This window comes from Brassica napus, chromosome A7, assembly GCF_020379485.1.
Source record: "Brassica napus cultivar Da-Ae chromosome A7, Da-Ae, whole genome shotgun sequence".
Classification (NCBI taxonomy): Eukaryota; Viridiplantae; Streptophyta; class Magnoliopsida; order Brassicales; family Brassicaceae; genus Brassica; species Brassica napus.
The window spans coordinates 14,147,371-14,166,974 of record NC_063440.1 but is presented as its reverse complement, the minus strand read 5'-3'; the positions used below and the strand labels follow the sequence as shown (position 1 = coordinate 14,166,974).

General features: G+C 32.3%; 2 protein-coding genes and 1 long non-coding RNA gene across 4 annotated transcripts; all 3 read left to right on the top strand.

Moving 5' to 3' along the window:
- Nucleotides 1–2,310: 2,310 nt before the first annotated feature.
- LOC106351496 lies at nucleotides 2,311–6,252 on the top strand. 2 transcript variants are annotated; one of them, XR_002654237.2, is made up of 6 exons: nucleotides 2,311–2,718; nucleotides 2,806–2,999; nucleotides 3,310–3,383; nucleotides 3,446–3,663; nucleotides 3,757–3,936; nucleotides 4,055–6,252. It is a non-coding gene; the product is annotated as an uncharacterized LOC106351496 (long non-coding RNA). The 2 variants fall into 2 exon arrangements; XR_007314966.1 differs by having other exon boundaries at nucleotides 2,778–2,999.
- Nucleotides 6,253–11,253: 5,001 nt separating this feature from the next.
- On the top strand, nucleotides 11,254–12,906 carry LOC106349981 (homeobox-leucine zipper protein ATHB-53-like). The gene is made up of 2 exons (XM_013789934.3): nucleotides 11,254–11,840; nucleotides 12,538–12,906. Exons 1-2 carry the CDS (start codon nucleotides 11,400–11,402, stop codon nucleotides 12,769–12,771), a joined length of 675 nt encoding a protein of 224 aa, XP_013645388.2. The 5' UTR covers nucleotides 11,254–11,399; the 3' UTR covers nucleotides 12,772–12,906.
- Nucleotides 12,907–17,652: 4,746 nt separating this feature from the next.
- Nucleotides 17,653–19,576, top strand: LOC106358337 (serine/threonine-protein kinase STY13). Its single transcript, XM_013798094.3, has 6 exons — nucleotides 17,653–18,107; nucleotides 18,219–18,354; nucleotides 18,442–18,637; nucleotides 18,728–18,849; nucleotides 18,928–19,083; nucleotides 19,175–19,576. Exons 1-6 carry the CDS (start codon nucleotides 17,845–17,847, stop codon nucleotides 19,496–19,498), a joined length of 1,197 nt encoding a protein of 398 aa, XP_013653548.1. The 5' UTR covers nucleotides 17,653–17,844; the 3' UTR covers nucleotides 19,499–19,576.
- Nucleotides 19,577–19,604: the final 28 nt, after the last annotated feature.

Sequence of the window (19,604 nt, the reverse complement as noted above, 5' to 3'; positions counted from 1 at the left end):
CAAGTAAATCGTATATCCCACCTCAAAAGCATATGAGAAAAGGAATCTACACCATGCCATATGCGCATCTTCTTTCGCACTTAGTATTAGATCATTTTCTCCTCTTCATTTTCCTATAAATGTATACGTCTATTAAGATTATAAATAAACCCTAATTAACGACTGCGATTCTGACGCTACTTTCAAACTAGGGTTTGACATTAGTTCTTGGATTTGAATCCCTATATCGCATTTATTATAAATTTTGTCTTGAATCCTATATTAAGACGAGAGTAAACCAACCTAAGCAAACTCCAAATTTTATCCATATACCTATATACATTTTAAACGATCCATACATTACACATGCATTAAACTAACTTAAATTAGCAGCATATCTACCCACTTAAAGTCTATATAAGACCACAAATATCGCTTAATGGTTAAGACTCAATAGAATACAAATTCAAGCTGGTGTACGTAGCTCTGCCTTTTTGAGTGCTTCTCTTATGTTTTTATATATATCCGACTTAAGTTTTGGTGTGACAGTGATGCAGAAAGCATGTCGTTATCCACTGTGATTAGATTAACGATTAACATAGTTATATCCAGGTTATATCAAACATATATAAGAATGGGCTGGACTTTTTTTTTAAATTACTTTCAACTTTAAAGGTATTTCCATACATTTTTTAAATAACTATGCTATATTATATATAGAAGGAAACTTTTGCAACCAAACGATGGAATAGCAGGAGATCTATTTTCATCGAACATACCTTCTTTTAGATATTTTGGATATAGCATGGCAACCGGGTTGATTTCCAGAAGGAAAAGAAGATATGTAAACACTCTTTTACATTCATTTTGTATTCTATACATGCTAGTCAGGTAATGAAATTTTCAGTTTTTAACTATAGGCAAAATTATAAGATAATAAATAAATCATTTTCATTTTTTTTGTTCTGATCAATATTAACCAATTCAATTATGGTGGAAAAAGAAATAAGAGAACCAAATGTAAAACGATAAGTCAAAGATGGAATCTGAAGGGAAGAGAGGCCCGGAGAAGGAAGGAAGGTAAGAGGACACGTGGCAGAAAGAGAAGCGTGGTCCAAAGAATAAGGAGTACCGGGAAACGACACGTAATCCAAATAGAAAGCATGCCCATGTGACCTCTTAACTTTACATCACTCATTTACTTGCGTGGAACTTGTCTTTGTCACCCACTTTCCTTCTTTCGTCATATTTTATTTTTAATTATTTTTACATTTAAATATTAGTTATATTTATTTTGTGCAAATGGGAAACACGTAACAAAAACCAAAACTCGACTCCTTTTCTAAAACATATTATTAATCTTCCCATAAACGAGCTTAAAGTAGTTGCAACTCTCTAGTTATATCCTCTTATATTACCCCTCCTTTGTAAAAGCCATACCATAATATTTATGATGTACATGTACCATGTGCTTCCACATACAACAAACACTGTTCTTTCACGAAACTAAGTTTTGGTTATCCAAGATTAAACACGTTTGAGTTGAAGTCTAAATCAACAACTAAGTGCATCGAATATAAGAATGCGACGTTATAACTTATAAGAGACAGAATGATGGCCCGACAGTGCACACCATTTATATAAATATTTGTGCGTCTGGGAAATAAAGCTTTATATGTGAGTTGTATGATGTGTCTTCCTTCAATTGCGAGAAAAACTATGAGGGGGCATACAACTAAAAGAAGCTTTATCGGTTTCATGTTCTAATTGGATGAATGAAACTCAATTTATTTTACCTGATAAAACTGTATTCGTAACATTGAAGACGAGATGGTTATAAATATTTTGAGAAAATCTCTTTTTTTTCTTTGGAATTTTATGTTTACCACTTTTATGGATACCATTTTTCATATTTATCACCATTAAAAAAACATTTTCAAAAATATCTTCTTCATTAAGTGGCAAAAAACTTTTATATATTTGTTCTATATATATAATAAATCACTATTTAAATAAATAAATAATATTTTTATGTTTTCAAATTATACTTTTTCAACTTTGAATTTTTTATAATTTTTGTTTTGATTTTTTCGAATTGGTTTTTTAAAAATTTCTTTTTGAAAATCAAAAATTGTGTTTGAAACTATTTTTAAATTTTTTTAAAAAATTTAAAAATATTTATTTATATATTTATTAGAATCCTAAATTTTACATTATAAAAATATTTTTATACCCTTTAATTCTAAACTCTAAATCTGAATTAATTAATCATAGAAATATAAGTGTTGTATTATTTATTAAAAATGAAAATAAAAATCTATATATATATAAATATGTTTGTTTCACTCCTGTGCATCCAGCCTGGAAAGTCGAGAACTGCTGTGCTGACACGTGTCCCGTTTGCTTAAACGCAGCGCTTCATTTAACGTTTTGTTACGTGGACTGTGTTTTATTTGGGCCTTTTGTTTGTTCAATTTAACCAGTCCAGTAATGAGTTCCTCTAATTATAAACGTAGCTTTTGATGTCGTTTCCGTATTAGGGCTTCTTTGTGCTTTGTCTCCGCCATTCGTAAATGAGACAGAACTAGAGTTTTGAGAGAGATGTTTCAGCTTCTTACTATCAATCTCTACCATTTACGAATTCACCATCTTAAATTCCTTCTTAAATCATCATCCACAATTTACTTTGAATGCGAGATTCTTCATACAAGGCGTTGGGATTTCGATTATAAAAAAAAGGTAAGCTTTTTCTGCCATGAAACCATCTTCTCATTCCCTCTAATTAAACAAGACAGTAGACTTATATCCAGGAAATGGCAAACGCAGCGATCTCTCTTTCCGACCTGAAGACCGGACGATGCTATACCACCGTCCAAATGTCGAAGGAAGACGAAGAGATGTTGAGGACAGATTTGCCAGCTTTCAGGGCTACATAAGAGGAGATCGAGAAGAAGAAGATGGAGGTTTGGAAAAGGATTTAAGCTCAACTTTGTTGCGTCAAAGAAGAGACCGAGAGAGTGGTGAGGTTTATATAATTTTATCATCCTCATCGTAATCTTATTTATTCTTCAAGTTTTTGTTTCCGGATTTAACAATTGGATTGAACAAAAAAAAAACCTTTTCTTTTTGGCTTTGTTCCATAAAGGATCGGACTTCATTATTAGGCCTAGAACTAAAGTGATCAGTATCACGAAAGACATGATATAGTATATGGTTTTGGGGGCTTATATGAGTTATGTGGATCAAAGCTCTTTCTTTTTTATGAGAACCTTCTTCTCGGTAATGTTATACTTGATGACTAAGAAGCTGAGTGGTGAAATTACATATCAGGAACTTAAAGGCTTAGCTGACCCCATGAGGAAAGAAGTTGATTCTGTCAATAAATAATTAAAGCCATTGGCAACGTAAGCCCTCCCTCCATCATCATTTCATCTTTGAATCTGCCATTGATAGATTTGTGTGTCAGGTTGTTTGAAGCTTCTGCCTCCTGAAGAGCTTGAGCATCTGCCTCCTGAAGAGCTTGAGCATCTTAATATCTTAGAGCGTAAAGATTCAAGCTCCCCTTTTAAGAAACTTGTGTACCTATCCGGTGCAGATTCAAGTTCTCCTGTTAGTGGGAACGGGATTCATTTTAATTTGTTTACTGGAAACTAGAATTTTGCTGAGAGAGAGAATAGTTTTCAGGTCATCACTTGGCAACTCTTACAAGGAAAATAACCTGAGTTTCCTTATCATTCTATGCTTTTTGATTGCTGAGTGCTGTTTTGTTGTGATTAGGTGAGTGAGACAGTTTCGGTGCATTGTGAATTTTTCAACGAGAATTTACGGTTTAGAATTTTGGATGAATATAAGAAGTATGTGCGAGTTTTAAAATTGTAGTCTCCGCGTGTACATGCCTTTTGTGGGGGAGATCACCTTTACCAACCTATTGGAATGTCTAAGGCATCAACTCAAAAGGTTTGTCAATCTGATTCTCTTGAACTGTTTTAATTTCTGAACACATCTTTAGACTTTTGTTGAACTGTTATGTCTGCTGCATTCATTCCTGAATTAAAGTTTTATATTGTGAATTCAGGTTTGCTATGTTGCATTTGGGATGATGTTACACTCGCAACGCAGTAAGCAGAGGGTCATAAGATTAGCGAGAATTCTCCTTTGATAAATTCCTAGATAATATCAGAAGTTTTATAAAAGTAAAAGCAACAAATATTTATAAGCCATAATAGTAAATGGTCATCAAAATCAGTAGAAGCAATGAAAATGTGACATAAATTATTTTGGAAGGTGTCATGCGATATGTATATGTATTATTCATCTTTGTCAGCTAGAAAATTACATTGTAGTAAAATTAAAAAACCTTCTTCGTTTGATTTATTAACTGAAGAACCTTATTTGTTACACATCACACCCTCTCTACAATTTTTTTTGTTAAACACCCTTTCTACATAAGTTTAATAAATTTACATTACACAAAAATCAAAAAGCAAATTAGCAAACGATAGTTTATTACACTAACAACTTAAGCATTTTAAGAAAACCTGAAATAAAAATTGAATACTAATTGAATACAAAAAAATAAAAATAATAATATGTTTATAACAAACAAAATCTTATAAGCTCTTTTGAAAACCCAATATCTTATAAGTTAAATCACAACCGCTCATATACAAAGTATATATATATATATTACATTTAATTTCCAGCAAAAAATATCACGAAGTCAAAAAGGACACATGAAAAATAACAGAAACAAAGAAAAGTTATCATATCAGGAAACATATAACTACCCTTTTTGCCAAACGTAAATCTAACTAATATAGCAACAAAAAAATTATAATTAATAATTAAAACGACAATCTATTATTATATAAAGGTTGTTACCCCCAAATTATAGTTAATTAAAAAGTAATTCTATATTTTCACAATAAAATCTACTCCCTCGGTGAATGTACATGTTTAACAAAATTGTTTTGGTATAGTTTCTATAAATCATTTTTAGTTAATAATTAAAGATAATTAAACTATAAAAAATAATTAAACTTATCTAAAGTCGACACATCATATCTGCATTAAAACGCACAGTTTTGTTTAAACGAAAGGAAGAATAATTTTTAGGCTTCTGTTACTCATAAAAATTAAAATCCACAGCCTCGGAGGCCCATAGTCTTCATCCCCTTCACGCTGTCATCAGGATTTCTGTTCTTCTTCCAAATCTGAGACCGATGTAAATAATTCTGCGTTTTCATGCAACTTCAATGGTTTTTTAATTGTTAGGATGACTGAGATTGAGATGAAGAATCTCTTCGTTTGTCTCCACCCGCGTCGTTTAGCTTTCTCCTTTACTCAAACGAAACGGCCCAATTACAGATTCAGCGCCATCATCACCTTCTTAACTCCATAGACGGACGTGTAGCACGATCTTGACATTAATTGTGAGTTATTCAAGGGTGGTTGTTGCAACCGGCTTTAATCCAAAATTCGTGGGAGGTATTTAGTTATCCGCTGTAATTTGATATTCTAACTTCTAATGTTTCCTAATACCCTCACTAATCTTCACTTTGCAGGCCGTATGTTCCTCAATGCCATTTTAGGGACACATCTATTTTAAATAATTACAAAATAGTTAATCTTTTAACCAAAATCATTATAAATAATATCTTGATATAATATTTAAATACCAACAACTAATGACTATGTCTTAAATTGAGCGCCACAGATAAGGTAAATACATGAACACTAAACCTCTTCTCTAATTGTGTTCCATTTGGTTTTCTTGAAGAAGAAGTTTTGATTAGCTTCTGTTACCAGTGTCTCTGATATAATTGTTATAGCTTATTACTTAAGCTCTGACATCTCTGTAGAACTGCTAGATTTTTTAATTTCGAACCCATAAGAACTATAAGTACTACATTCCGTTTAGCATAAGAACTAAAAATTGGTTTTCTATTTTTATACTTCCACACCAGATGTTACATTCTCATTTCAATGAATAAATTCTCCTCGCTCACGTGTGTTGTCCTTATGCTTCAAATTAATAGTTATAACTTTATCTCCTTTAAAACAGCAATGAACAATCTTCTCAAAAACAAAAGACATACCAAACCGTAATGCACACTTTACTTGGAACCTAAAATACTTCAAATAAGTTTCCAACTGATACTTTCACATGCAAATGGGGGTTGAGCTGAGTGACAGAATATACACGCCCACACACATAAGAGTCCAAATTAGAGAAACATACAATTAACCAACAAATTATGGACTACTAATTAATTATATAAAAAAAAATACAATAAGAAAGCCCACATACACTTCAAACATAATCCCTACAAAACCTAAAACCATTTAAAACCATTTAAGACCAAAATGTCAAAACAAATACAGTGCTTTTGCAAAAACAAACAAAATACAACGAAAGTACACAATTATATAATTACATAGAACACATGACTGACTCTATTTTTTATATAATAACAATTTATATAAAATATATACTCTAACTATTTGAATTATTTTTTTAATTCTCATCCCGCCCGTAGGGCGGGTCGACCCTAGTTGTTAATGTAAATATGTAAAATGGTATTATGAACGTGATATTAGTGAGAATTTTCTTTTTTTATTATATAATCTTAAAATTGAGTACAATCCATTTACTCTCTTAAAATAAAAAAACAGAGTTACGTGAAACGTTTTGACACTTCGGTTTATCTCTCTTGTGTTTTTGTGTTCTTAACCTGCAACGAAAGTACAGTAGACAAGTTGAATTTTATCCTGTCTCCATTTGAAGACCACGTGAAACTCACGTGCATAGCCGTCACTCAGTGTCGGGATATATCTTCTTCTTCTTCTTTCTCTTTGGACTATTTTTTTCTTCCTAATTATATCCCTTCCTATGATTCCTGTTAGTTTCCTAGTTCCTACCGCATTACACACCTACAAAAGCACACTATAACCTTTATTCTATTTTCTACCAAGTGCCCGTTTTTATATAATGAAAGTGTCCACTACTATTTATTTTATTTTTAACAACATGAACTATTTAAAACCTCCAATCATGTCAATTATATATATATATATATATATATTATATATTCATAGCATATTTACTTTATAACGGATTTGGGTGTTGCTAAAAAAACGGATTTGGGTAATCCTAAAAACAGGCCAAAGGCGTGTTAAAAGCTACAATTTCTTCTTCTTTTTTGGTGAACAAGTTGAAAGCTACAATTCGCAAAGCCCTCGGTGAATTTGTATTAGCTTAGTTTTGCGTACTTCCCCTTTATATGTCTCTTTTCTTTCAACATACTTTGAGATTAACTTACAATGTATGACCATAGGTTTCACCCCCTCAACGTCGATGGATCATATATGCATAAGTCGTTTTGTTTAAGTGAATCTTATTAGTGGGTTTCTATCTTTTGAGGTGACATGATTCTATGGTTCTTTTTCCTTTTCAGCATTATCGTTCAAGGCAGAAAAAAATTAACTTGATAAAAAGAGTTCTTTATGTTGTACAACGCAAAGGAGGTCAGGTTGAGTTAATCGCACGATGGAGTATTATAACACTATTCATTAAGAAAATTGTCGGATTTTCTAATAAATGAATAAAATTCTGGAAGATTCGTGGTTATAGACTTGTAGTCACTAGACTAATCCTACTATATAAAAGGGACTAAATTCAAGACTTTTGGAACTATCCACCTCAGCCAAAGTATTCTCATCCAAAAATAATTAGAAATAAACGTCATTTAGAAAATAATTAACTAACATACGATTTTTGATATTTTTAAAAATTTCAAATTTGTAACTGCTAATTTATTAATAGAATCATATATCTATATTGAATTATGTTCTATTTTTAATCGTTAGATTTCAAGGGTAAATAAATTATTAATTTACAATATATATAGTTTATAACTTTATATTGTAGTTATAAATATAGAGAAAATAACCGGGGAGGGTGAAAATGCTCATGTAAAATTATGTAATTAAAATGGTAAAATGGTGAGTATGATGAGGTGAATTTAAGAAAATTTGTTGTACAAATTATGGTGCTTTCTTCGTCCACTATAATGATTTAAAATAAAAAAATATATATTCACATAAATAAGTCAATATTTATTGTTTTTTTTTTTGATAAGATGTTAAGATTATCATTTTCTGAAAGATTACACTGTTATTTTTAAACAACTTATTACAGCAAGGAAACAAAAACAACCAACAACAACTCAAGGTAAAAAAAGCCTTAAGGAAGTCTTATACAAAAAAGATAAAAAGAAGTAGAGAAGAGGAGAAAGAAGAACTTGCCGGGTAAGAGAGGAGACGGCCACGCATCATACGGTCGAGAGAGGCAAGGATGACTTACACTCCTTCTTTCTCAATTCTTATAAACTAAAAACAACATCTCATTCACTTTCTCTCCATATTCATCAAAACAAATTTTGTTTTTGATTCTAAAAATTTTATGGTTCATAGAGCCATTGAACCTTACGATTCTTGGTGGATCATTTTTGTTTGAGATTTTGGGTGCTTGGAGAAGACTTTTGTGTGTTAAAAAATTTATCTCACTGGTTGAAACTATAAAATTAGTTTTTTTCATATATGTTCGTCCAGACGACTTCCAGGTAAGTCGTCTGGTTGTAGATGACTTACATGGAAGTCTTCCGGTCAATGCAGAGGTTAGTTTTGCAGTTAAAATTAAATTTATTTTTCTAAATGACTTACATGGAAGTCATCCATCTTTGTTTGTTCAAAAAAAATTTTGAGACGACTTCCATGTAAGTCCTCTAAGGTAAACGAGTTAGTTTTGCATTTGACCGGATTGTGTCAGAAATTTGACTTTTCCATTTAAGTCGTCCAGTAGAAAATTAAAGATCAATATTTTGTTATACCTAGATGACTTCCATGTAAGTTGTCTCAGGTTAGTTTTGCAATTGATAAATAAAACAAAAAAAAAATCATTTTTGTCTAGACGACTTAAACGGAAGTCGTCCATCAGAAAACTTACACGGAAGTCGTCCATCAGATGACTTATACGGAAGTCGCTATCAGAGCCATGATTTTATTCCGAGATTCTGGTTAAACCTTGCTTATCTTGGACGACTTCCACGTAAGTCGTCGGACCGTGTAAGTCGTCTTAAAAAATATTTATTTTTGTTTTATTTTTCAATTGCAAAACTAACCTGAGACGACTTACATGGAAGTCATCTAGGTATAACAAAATATTGATTTTTTAATTTTCTACTGGACGACTTATATGTAAGTCGTCCAGAAATAGTCAAATTTCTGACACAATCCGATCAAATGCAAAACTAACATGTTTTCCCTAGACGACTTACATGGAAGTCGTCTTGAATTTTTTTAACAAACAAAGATGGACAACTTCCATGTAAGGCGTCTAGGTTAAAAATCAATTGCAAAACTAACCTAAATGAACGACTTCCTAGAAGTCTACTAGACGACCTCCGTAGAAATCGTTTGCGTTAATGTTTAATAAGCTTTCATTTTCTCTAAAACTATAAAGACTTTTTAATTTTTTTTGTTAATTCATGTATATTAGTCAATATTGGGGCTACTGAATTAAATTTATAACATAATTGGTGATATTTATGAGGTTACAAACATTTATGCTTAGTAAAGTTTCTAGCTAATTGAGAAGACTTCCGTGGAAGTTTTCTACAATATTTTTTGTAGATTTGTTAAGTAACTTTAAGATATGTTTATTTAATTTTCAAAACTGTTATGTAACTTCAAGACTATCAAGTAACATGGTTTAATGTGTCTTCTTAGATCATAAGATATAATTTTTACTTATGTATCTAATGAAAGTGTTCTACCTTTGAACTTATGTAATGTTTTATCTTTTGTGAATTTGACTAAGTTTTCTTGAGAATTCTTCTCTCTTAGTTGTAATAAATTGGAATTGTTTTGTGTGTTATTGTGTTTTGCTATTAAATGCATCAATAATCCCCTATATATTATTTGAGAAGCATTACAACATCTTTTTGTAGCCACGTGTCATCACTGGAATGATTTTTAGAACCATTAGAGAAATATGTTGGTCCATCTAATTATATAATAAGATTTTTATTAAACTAACCATAAATTTATTATTAATTTTCTTTATAATTTCCTTAAATAAAAATTACAGAATTGCTTAATGCGGCTAAAGTATATATGACAATTAATGATTTTGAATAATAAAGATTTGATAAAAATTAGTGTATCTTCTATCGTATTTGTTTAATTTTAAACTATTAAAATAAATTAAACAACCACAATAACCATATAATAAAATTTTAGATTTTTTTTGTATATGTTATATTTAGATTTTTTTAAAATGACTATAAACAAATAAAACTGTTAAAAATCTCACATTCAAATTTTGTGATCCATAGTTTAGTTATATATGTAGTAGTTAATAACTTTTAATTATTCAATATATATTTATTATTTCAGAATATATAATAACATATAGTAAATAAAATTATTTTTATATATAATGTTTATTCCGTGCAAGGCGCGGATCTTAACCTAGTGTAAAATAATAATCAGTAGGGAAAACGGAAAAAAGAGGAGCACATTGCTTTTCAATTAAAGGAAATGAGTGGTCTCGAGCTCCGAAAACAAATTTAAAAACCCTATAAAATTGACTAATTAACAGTATAAACTAAAACAACCAAAGACAAGACAGATTGTATATACAAGTCTATACGTTTGGAGACAAAACAAAATAAATTAAACAAAACGATAATATCCAGTAATTATCCACATACAATTGGATCACTTGCTTAATCCTGAGTTTGGTCGCCTTCGGGATCCACACCACGTCTCTTGTCCACAATAGTCGTCCACATCATTCAAGTGTTTTATTACTTTCATTAAATTGCAAATTATGATGATGAAATGCAGCAATCGTTTTATTTTCCCTCTAACATGAACCTTTAATTTAATTTTCATGACGCAATAAAAAATTGAAATGATAATTAAATATTTGAAGACAGACACTTCTGAAAAATGCTTTGACAGACATATAAGTAAATAAAAAATTAATAGAGAAACTACAATAAACTCTATCGAACTAAGAATATCTCTATAACTGAAAATGTATAAATGTATTATCCTCAAATGTACATCTCGTAGAACACATAAATATCTATATTTGAATGTGTACTACATCATACTCACACAACCAATCTACTGTTCTAACAAAAATAAACAAAAGAGGGCATAAGTGTAAATAAAGGGAAAGAGAACCCAAGAATAATAAGTTCACGATCTTCCAGCTTATAAAAAGCATCTCATAGGACTCTCAACTTCACCAAAGTCATATCTTCTTGTACCACTCTCCTTCAAACATAGTCAGAGAAAAACAGCAACTCTTGTCTGAAAAATCAGAGAGAGAGAGAGAGAGAAAAAGAATGGATCAAAATGTGCTAGGCACTCAAGTATACCCCTACACGACCCAAACCCATGGCCAGTGCATCATCGTTAACCAGATCGATGGATCATCATCAGGCGAAGGATCAAAGCCGGTGAAGCGGCGGAGGAGGAGGAGGAGCAAAGGGTCGTCTGCCACGAGCGAAGATGACATGACGGCGATCGGAGTGATGTTGAGGAAGAGGAAGTTGACCGATGAGCAAGTGAATATGCTCGAATTCAGCTTCGAGAACGAGCACAAGCTTGAGTCAGGGAGGAAAGAGAAGATCGCCGCAGAGTTAGGTCTCGACCCGAGACAGGTGGCTGTTTGGTTCCAGAACCGCCGTGCACGGTGGAAGAACAAGAAACTCGAGGAAGAATACGCCAAACTGAAGAGCCAACACGACACCGTCGTCCTCGGCCAATGTCAGCTCGAATCTCAGGTATAATTTTTAAAAAATCTTTAACATTACAAATCACATAAACTCAATGTTTTTTTTTGCCGAAATTTATGTTATGATTATTTTATTTTTTTAAAGGATGATTGATTTTTGCCATTTTCAGATATTCTTGAAATTACGTATGAAAATATATAGTGTTAATAACTATATGAATATCATATGTAGTTATTGGTTAATTAATATTGTTAAATATAGGCATATGCAAGTTTTAATCAAATCAAAATTTATTATAACCAGGTAAGAATATTTGAATCCGGTAGGCTTAGGGCTTAAGATGCTAGGGGCCCACAGAGGACATGAGTGGATAGTTCGTCATCTTTTTTCTTATCCAACGTTTAAGAAAACAACTCCGCCGTACAATCTAAGTTGGGCTCATGATAGCCCATTTGGAATTCCCACTGAGTTAATGCCACGTATAAACCCTTTTCTGCATTTAGACTGACATGCTGGAAATATTCTCGTGTGATTTGATGCATATTCATTACCATAATTTAGTATAGGATGGATAATGAAGATAATACTTTATTTGTGAGGCCAGGAAGAAAACAAAATGAAATTAATGGTGAAAATACAATGTCTCCTGCCGATAAAAAAATACTAATGTTTTAGAGTATGTTGCCCACTCTTCTCTGAACTCAATGGCTGTCATTGGTATTAAATATATGTTTTGATTTTTCAGGTATTAAAACTGTCGGAACAATTGAGTGAAGCTCAAAACGAAATTCGAAAACTTTCCGAGCGACTTGCTCAAGAAACATTAACAAACAGTCCGAGTTCACCTCGTTCTGTTGAAGCCAATGGTGCACCAATTCATTTCGAGTTTCCGCCGGATGTTAATTACAACATCCCGTTTTACATATCGGATAATAGTTACTTGCAGAACATGGAGTATTGGGATGGTTTGTATGTGTAATTTTAACAACTAAAATATTTAGAGTCTATGGATCGAAAATCATGTTTAAATTAATGTATAAATAGATGTTTGTCAACCTGTTGTAAATGCAGTGTTTAAAATATTTTTATTTTAATAAATAACTTTGTTTCTCAACTCTCTTTTTCCCTCTAGTCTCACATATAGGCATTCTGATTCAAAATTAACATATTTGCTAAAAATACATATATCATTAATAGTCGACGACCATATAAAGATATATAGGGAACATGATTTTCATTGTTACATAAATCAGATATACAAATAAATATCTTTATTAATAAAGCAGGGTTTTCTCTCACCTCCTGCAGCCACCTCAGCATCAGAGCATAGGGCAATTTTAGCCACGTGGCAACAAATTTTCCAACTTTCTCGCGTTGGTTTTTTATGTGGGCAACTGAACTCTGGTGGGCTTTTATTAATTTCTTTACGAGCCCACATGTTCTTAGGGTTTGTCCATTATCGCTGGTATGAAAAATTGCTCGACTTTTGTCGGAGATGTCTAACCGACGCGCTGCTGATTCCCATTCACCGTAGCTGCTTACGTTTCACTTTGTAGTAATGTCAAGAAATGAAATTAACCCACTAATTCCGCCAAGTCTTCTTCAATGGAGCTTTAGTTATCACCTTAAGCAGCTCATTCATTATACATACACACCGTCTGAGAGACTCCGCTAAAGCCTTTTCCTTTTCCTGAATCCAAAGCTCGAGTTCTATCTCACAGAAACCTTCCGACCATGGCGACTTCTTGAATACATTTTTCTAAGTTGAAGTCTGAGTCCTGACCGATGCCGACAGATGGTTGAGACAAGGTGAACTTATTGATATTGACATGCTTCTAACTGATGAGAAGGTCCGCCTCTTCCTTTTCTCAACTATTACTTTCAGGTTTATAGATTTCGAAGAAGTTGTTTATGAATCTTCTTCTCCTTGCAGGCGATGCACACCCATGTATCTATCAATGTTAACCGTCTTAACACTTTCAAACACATCTTGAAAGAAGGCTTGATTCATGAGTTAAGTGTTTTTCATGTTCGTGGATCTGGCGATTTGTTGACTCTAACGGCTGCAGAAGCAACAGGTAAACCGATAACCTGTTTTTTTTTTGTCGAAATGCTTGATAAAACTAAAACTGTTGTCAGATTTCAGAAACTACAAGATTCAATGCAGATTGATTTGATCATCAGTTTGGTGTTTGGTAGTAAGAATATGTTTCTGGCTTCTTTTTGTTTTGACTGAGTAAACATCCAGGATCAAAATATTAAAGCAAACAAACAAAGTTCTATGATTATCACTTATCACATTATATATTTGACATTGAATTTTCTCTCTTTGCATGTCGTAGTAGAAATCAAAAGCAAACACGTTGGAGGAGCCTTCTCCATCAAAAGCAAAGGTGGTTTAACTAAACATCATCATCAACTCTTTCTTCTCTCATGGTCAGTTATATAAGCCAAGTAATATCTTAGGAATCTGTCCAATTGTTGAATACTGCAGGTATTACCAAAAAAAATGATTATAACTGAAACAGAATCGCAGAAGAAGATCAGTATTTTTGGAAAACAATGTACTGAGTCATGGAACAAATCATTTTTCTTGAACTTGCGGAAAAAATTGCACCGATCCCAACTGAGAGCTTTAGGTCCCGCAACTATGATCAACTCATGTTAATAGCCAATACGAAAACAGATCTGCCAGGTTTGTTTTAGTTAACTTCCCTTACAAGAATGAAAAACTCCATAGTCCATATATTGATTATACAGTACCCTGTCAAGTAGCCTACATAGTTTATCTGCTCGCATTTATCGTAGGAAAAGTTATGTATATTAAAATCATTTTCAAAGAAGAGAAACATAGTACTCAACGCATCACGGCAACCATAATGATTGAAAGGTCTACGACAACTTTCCAGCTTTAATTTTCATGACCCGTTAAGCATAGTTGTTCACTTCTTGGTTCCACATGGATAATAGTGTTACTCTTTGTCTATGCAGGGACGCAAGTAAATTTCTGAGTTTATTCGACGGCCTTGCCATGCTCCTGCATGAAAATTTGTTTGCCTCTGGTGTAGAACCAAAGGTGTACGTTGCTAGAAATATCAACCCTAAGTTAGTTGGAGGTGAGAAGTTACAATCTGCTATGCTATATATGCTATTTTCTTGGGTTTATCTTCTCTACTATAGTCTACATATTTGCTTAATATAAGTTAACCTAAGGCTTTAGACAGCTTACGATTCACGCTTGGCAACTATATATAAATGTCTGACTGAATATTGTAGTTCTTCTTAGCTGTTTATACTATAGTTCTAAGCTTCTCTCCTGGCAGTTTTAATACTAAAGTTCTACAGCTTCTCATTTTTTAGTTTACCTTAAGATTGACAAATCTCCTGATTCACGCTTGGAACATCATAGTTGTGATTGTTGTTTTTTTCTCTCTGAATTTGTCACTTATGTGCAACTTAACACCAATCGTGGGCTTCACACTGCATATTGGCTAACAAAGGAGTGTACAAAAGTCGACTCTCACACCTACGGTGCAGACCATGTTTTTATAAAATTTAGCATAATAATGAAATTGTAGTACTACTGATTTCCTCGCGTGTTCAGGGTATTTGATTTTCTTTTGTTTTCGTACCATCCAAATAAACTAAGTTTTTAAACATATATTTAAATAAAAACTCCTACCTTGCATGAGTGGCGAAACTAATTTGAAGGTTAAACTTAGCCACTACCTTTTTATCAGTTACCAACAATTAATAGCATCCACCATTAAAAATAATACACTTTGGAAAAACCTTGAGTGAAAAGATTCTTATCTTTCTCTAGCAATGGTGGAGAAAAGATCTGGTGGAGTTTGGAGAACATAATACATAGCAATCTCAAAGAGTTGTGAGGAAATGTTGAATAGCAAGCCGTCCCATTCCACATAGCTAAAGACATGCTTTGAAGTTTATACAAACAACCAACACCACAATCCACAAGACACTACATAAACGCAATTAATCACCCAAGAAATGTTAACTGGCACAGCACAACTATAAACAGGCAGCCAATACAAATATAAAACAACAAATAATAACTGAAATGTTGTTTCAGTTAATCTATTAACTTATATGAAGTAAAAATTATGTCATTTATGATAATCAAGTTTTCCATTGATTTAAATTAATTATATTAATGAAACAACAAATACTCAAATATGGAATTAATTTGGTTTTTATATTTATATAATTTAAGTCACAGTTTATATGTATAATTATATAATAGTCAAAACAGTTTAATTCATCTATTAAATATATCTCACATTGATTTTAAATTTTCAGATGCTTTATAATAAAAAGGGTTAATACAACCTTTTAAAATCTATTTTTTTTTTATAATACACAATTTTAGAATATTGGTGATTTGAAAAATATTTTTGTTTTGATTGACCATTTCAAAAATATAAGATAGTTATTACCTACATTGCATGGAAGCTTCGTCGGACGTCCGCTTTCCGCTTCGGAACCGGAATCGGAATCGGAACCTTGTGGAAGCTTACGGAATCTCGATTCCAAAACGTTTTCCAAAATATTATCTTTAAAAACACGTTGGAAGCTTATGATTCTGTTTTGGAATCACGCTTCCGTTCTTAAAAAAAATACAATATCATATATCACTAAAAAATATAATCGTAGTTTTTAATTTATATAAAATTCAAATTTTAATAGTAATGAATAGAGAGAATATAAATATGTAAATATTAAAATTAATACTATAAATTATCTTTATGTATTGAGGTTTTTATTAAACATATATCATATATTTGTATATTGTGTCAATAATTTATGAAGTATTAAAAATAAGTAATATAATAATTTCTTTTAAACCTAATTTATGTGTATCTTCACAGTTTTAATATGAAATCATTTTAAAATTATTATAAATGAATAAATACTTTATTTTAAATTTATATTACATAATTCTTAGTCCTATTTTTTTAAAAAAAATTCTTATATTTTAATATATATATATATATATATATATATATATATATATATATATATATATATATATATATATATATATATATATGGATATACGCTTTCAACACGTACCCGCTTCCTAATTTTTTTAAAAATCTCGCTTCTACGCTTCTATACGCTTTCGCTTCCACGTACCCGCTTCCGTTTCCATGTAACATAGGTTATTACAAAGTCTTACGAAAACAACACAAACTAATACCTAAAGTTATAATATATTTCATATGAAGATTAATATGCCTTCCATGCATATATTTAAATTTTACTAACTATTCCATTTCTCTAAATCCCCTAATCAATGATGTAGGAATTAAACCTAAAATTAAAATAATTTTATAATTTTGAAAAATAATTTTTAAAATGATAATAAAATTTGATAAATTTATTAAAATATATTTTAATATCTAAACTATATATTTAAATTATTATAAAAATCCGGCGCGTAGCACCGGAAAACCACTAGTATATAATATAGTTACCAAATTGGTTTTCTCTCCAGCTGAAATAGAAACTCCAAATTTCATTACGTATAAGTCATTTTCATTTATACTGCAAATCCTGTATAGATAAAGTTTCTTTTTTCTTTCCAGCCAGATAAAGTTGTCATTAAAACTGGAGATTTTTTAACTAAATATATAAAAGATAAATATTTGTACTCCCTAATTTATCAAATCAACAATAAGGAAAATCAACAGAAGAATTGATCATTTAAATCAATTAAATCTTTATCTATAAGTTTACTTTGGGTCAACATTAATCCTAATTAAATTTACCAGTTATTATAAACACGTGTATTTACACACAGAATTAAATGTGTTTGAATATGTTTCTTTACTATAGACTTATTAAATTTTCCATTTATTTTCCCTCTCGTTCCCTTCTTTTTGGAAAAAACTAAATTTACAGAAAAGGTACAAAACTTGATAAGACTTTACAGAAACACCCCAATATATTTCGCGTATATAAATGCACAGCTTTCACACTTTAACACTCTCTTCTCTCTCTCTCTCTCGTCTTCGTCGCTCACGCCACAATGCCTCGCGGGTACCAACGAGCACCTTCAATAGAGGCAACAACAGAGATTCCTGCGGAGAAGAAGCTTCATCCAAACTACCCATTTCTCATGTCCTCAAAAGGTCTCGAATCAGACGACGACAGCGACGACGACTACTCAGACCTCGATTACGACGATCAGTTCCACTTCAGCATCAACGACGACGTTCTTGTCGACGCCAAAGAAGTATCCTTAGGGGAACTGATCGGCGAAGGCTCTTCTTCCAAAGTCTACAGAGGATTGTGGGTTCTTCAAAAGGCTTTTCCTTTTCTTGATTTCGCTGTTTGTTGTCTACAAAGTTTGAATTTTTTCATCAGGGTTTGTGTCAAAGATGGCTTCTTTATGATTTATAGGTTCAGGGAAGTGAACCCTGTCTCAGTGAGGATATTCCAGCCTGAAAGAGCGGCTGCCGTTAGCGTTGAGCAGAAGAGGAGGTTTGAGAGGGAGGTTCTGTTGCTCTCCAAGATTCAACATGAAAACATTGTGCAGGTTTTGGATTTGTTTTCGTGTGTGTTATTAGTCTCTTATTATATCAAAGTATTGTCAGCTGAGCTGAGATTCATTTTTGATGAACAGTTTATTGGGGCCTGCGTAAAGCCAAAGCTGATGATTGTTACTGAACTCATGGAAGGCAATACTCTTCACAAGTTTATGTTGAGCACTCGTCCAAACCCTCTTGATCTGAAGCTCGCCATTAGCTTTGCCTTGGATATCGCTCGTGGAATGGAGTTCTTGAATGCTAATGGCATCATTCACCGTGATTTGAAACCTAGTATAAATGATCTCTTTTAGTTAAATGTGCAAATATCACTGATTCAAGATTGTGGTATTGAGTTTAGCAGAGGTTTGGTTCTGTTGCAAGGTAATATGCTGTTAACAAGGGATCAGAAACATGTGAAGCTGGCTGATTTTGGACTTGCTAGAGAGGAAACTAAAGGTTTCATGACTTGTGAAGCTGGTACCTATAGATGGATGGCTCCTGAGGTGATTGTTTCCAATAGATTTCAATCTCTATCCACTGGGTATCACAAATTAAGATGTTTTTTGATTCGTTGATCTCAGATATTCAGCCATGAGGCACTTCAAGTTGGGGAAAAGAAAGAGTATGATCACAAGGTGGATGTGTACAGCTTTGCTATTGTCTTCTGGGAATTGCTTACCAACAAAGTCCCATTCAAGGGAAAGAACAACATCTTTGTTGCTTATGCTGCCAGTAAAGTCAGTAAGCAAGCCACGTTTTCAAAAGCTCATTGATTAACCACTTGAAACATAGACACTGATTATCTTTTTTTTTTTTGCTTTTGGTCAGAACCAGAGACCTAGTCTGGATAATATTCCGGCAGGAGTTGGTTGTCTCCTTGAAGCATGCTGGGCAGCGGATCCTAAAGCTCGTCCCGAGTTCAAAGAGATTACGGCTTCACTAGAAAAATTGCTTAGAAGCTTGTGCTCAGAGGAAGATGCTTCGTCAGCCAATGTAGCAACCGAGGATTCAACAACTTACTTGGTTCAGGAACGTGTTGTCTATGACTTCCCCAAGCTGAAGATAAAGACTAGTAAGAGGAAGAAGAGAAACAAAGTGATGAATATGATGGCTCCGTTTCTCAAGATCTTCAGAGATTGTATTTCCAAGTAGAAGAGAGTGTTCCTTTTTCATATAGCTGCTGACCATCAACACTTTTTTCACATAAATAAACAACACAGAGTATACCAATTCGTATATGACCAACCATCATCGGATT

Bases quoted from the DNA above. Each gene is read 5' to 3' on its own strand.
- LOC106349981 (XM_013789934.3), top strand. From the start codon at position 11,400: ATGGATCAAAATGTGCTAGGCACTCAAGTATACCCCTACACGACCCAA. The intron at 11,841-12,537 runs GTATAATTTTTA...TTGATTTTTCAG, and splicing joins AATGTCAGCTCGAATCTCAG to GTATTAAAACTGTCGGAACA.
- LOC106358337 (XM_013798094.3), top strand. From the start codon at position 17,845: ATGCCTCGCGGGTACCAACGAGCACCTTCAATAGAGGCAACAACAGAG. The intron at 18,108-18,218 runs GTGGGTTCTTCA...TATGATTTATAG, and splicing joins TCCAAAGTCTACAGAGGATT to GTTCAGGGAAGTGAACCCTG. The intron at 18,355-18,441 runs GTTTTGGATTTG...TTTGATGAACAG, and splicing joins AACATGAAAACATTGTGCAG to TTTATTGGGGCCTGCGTAAA.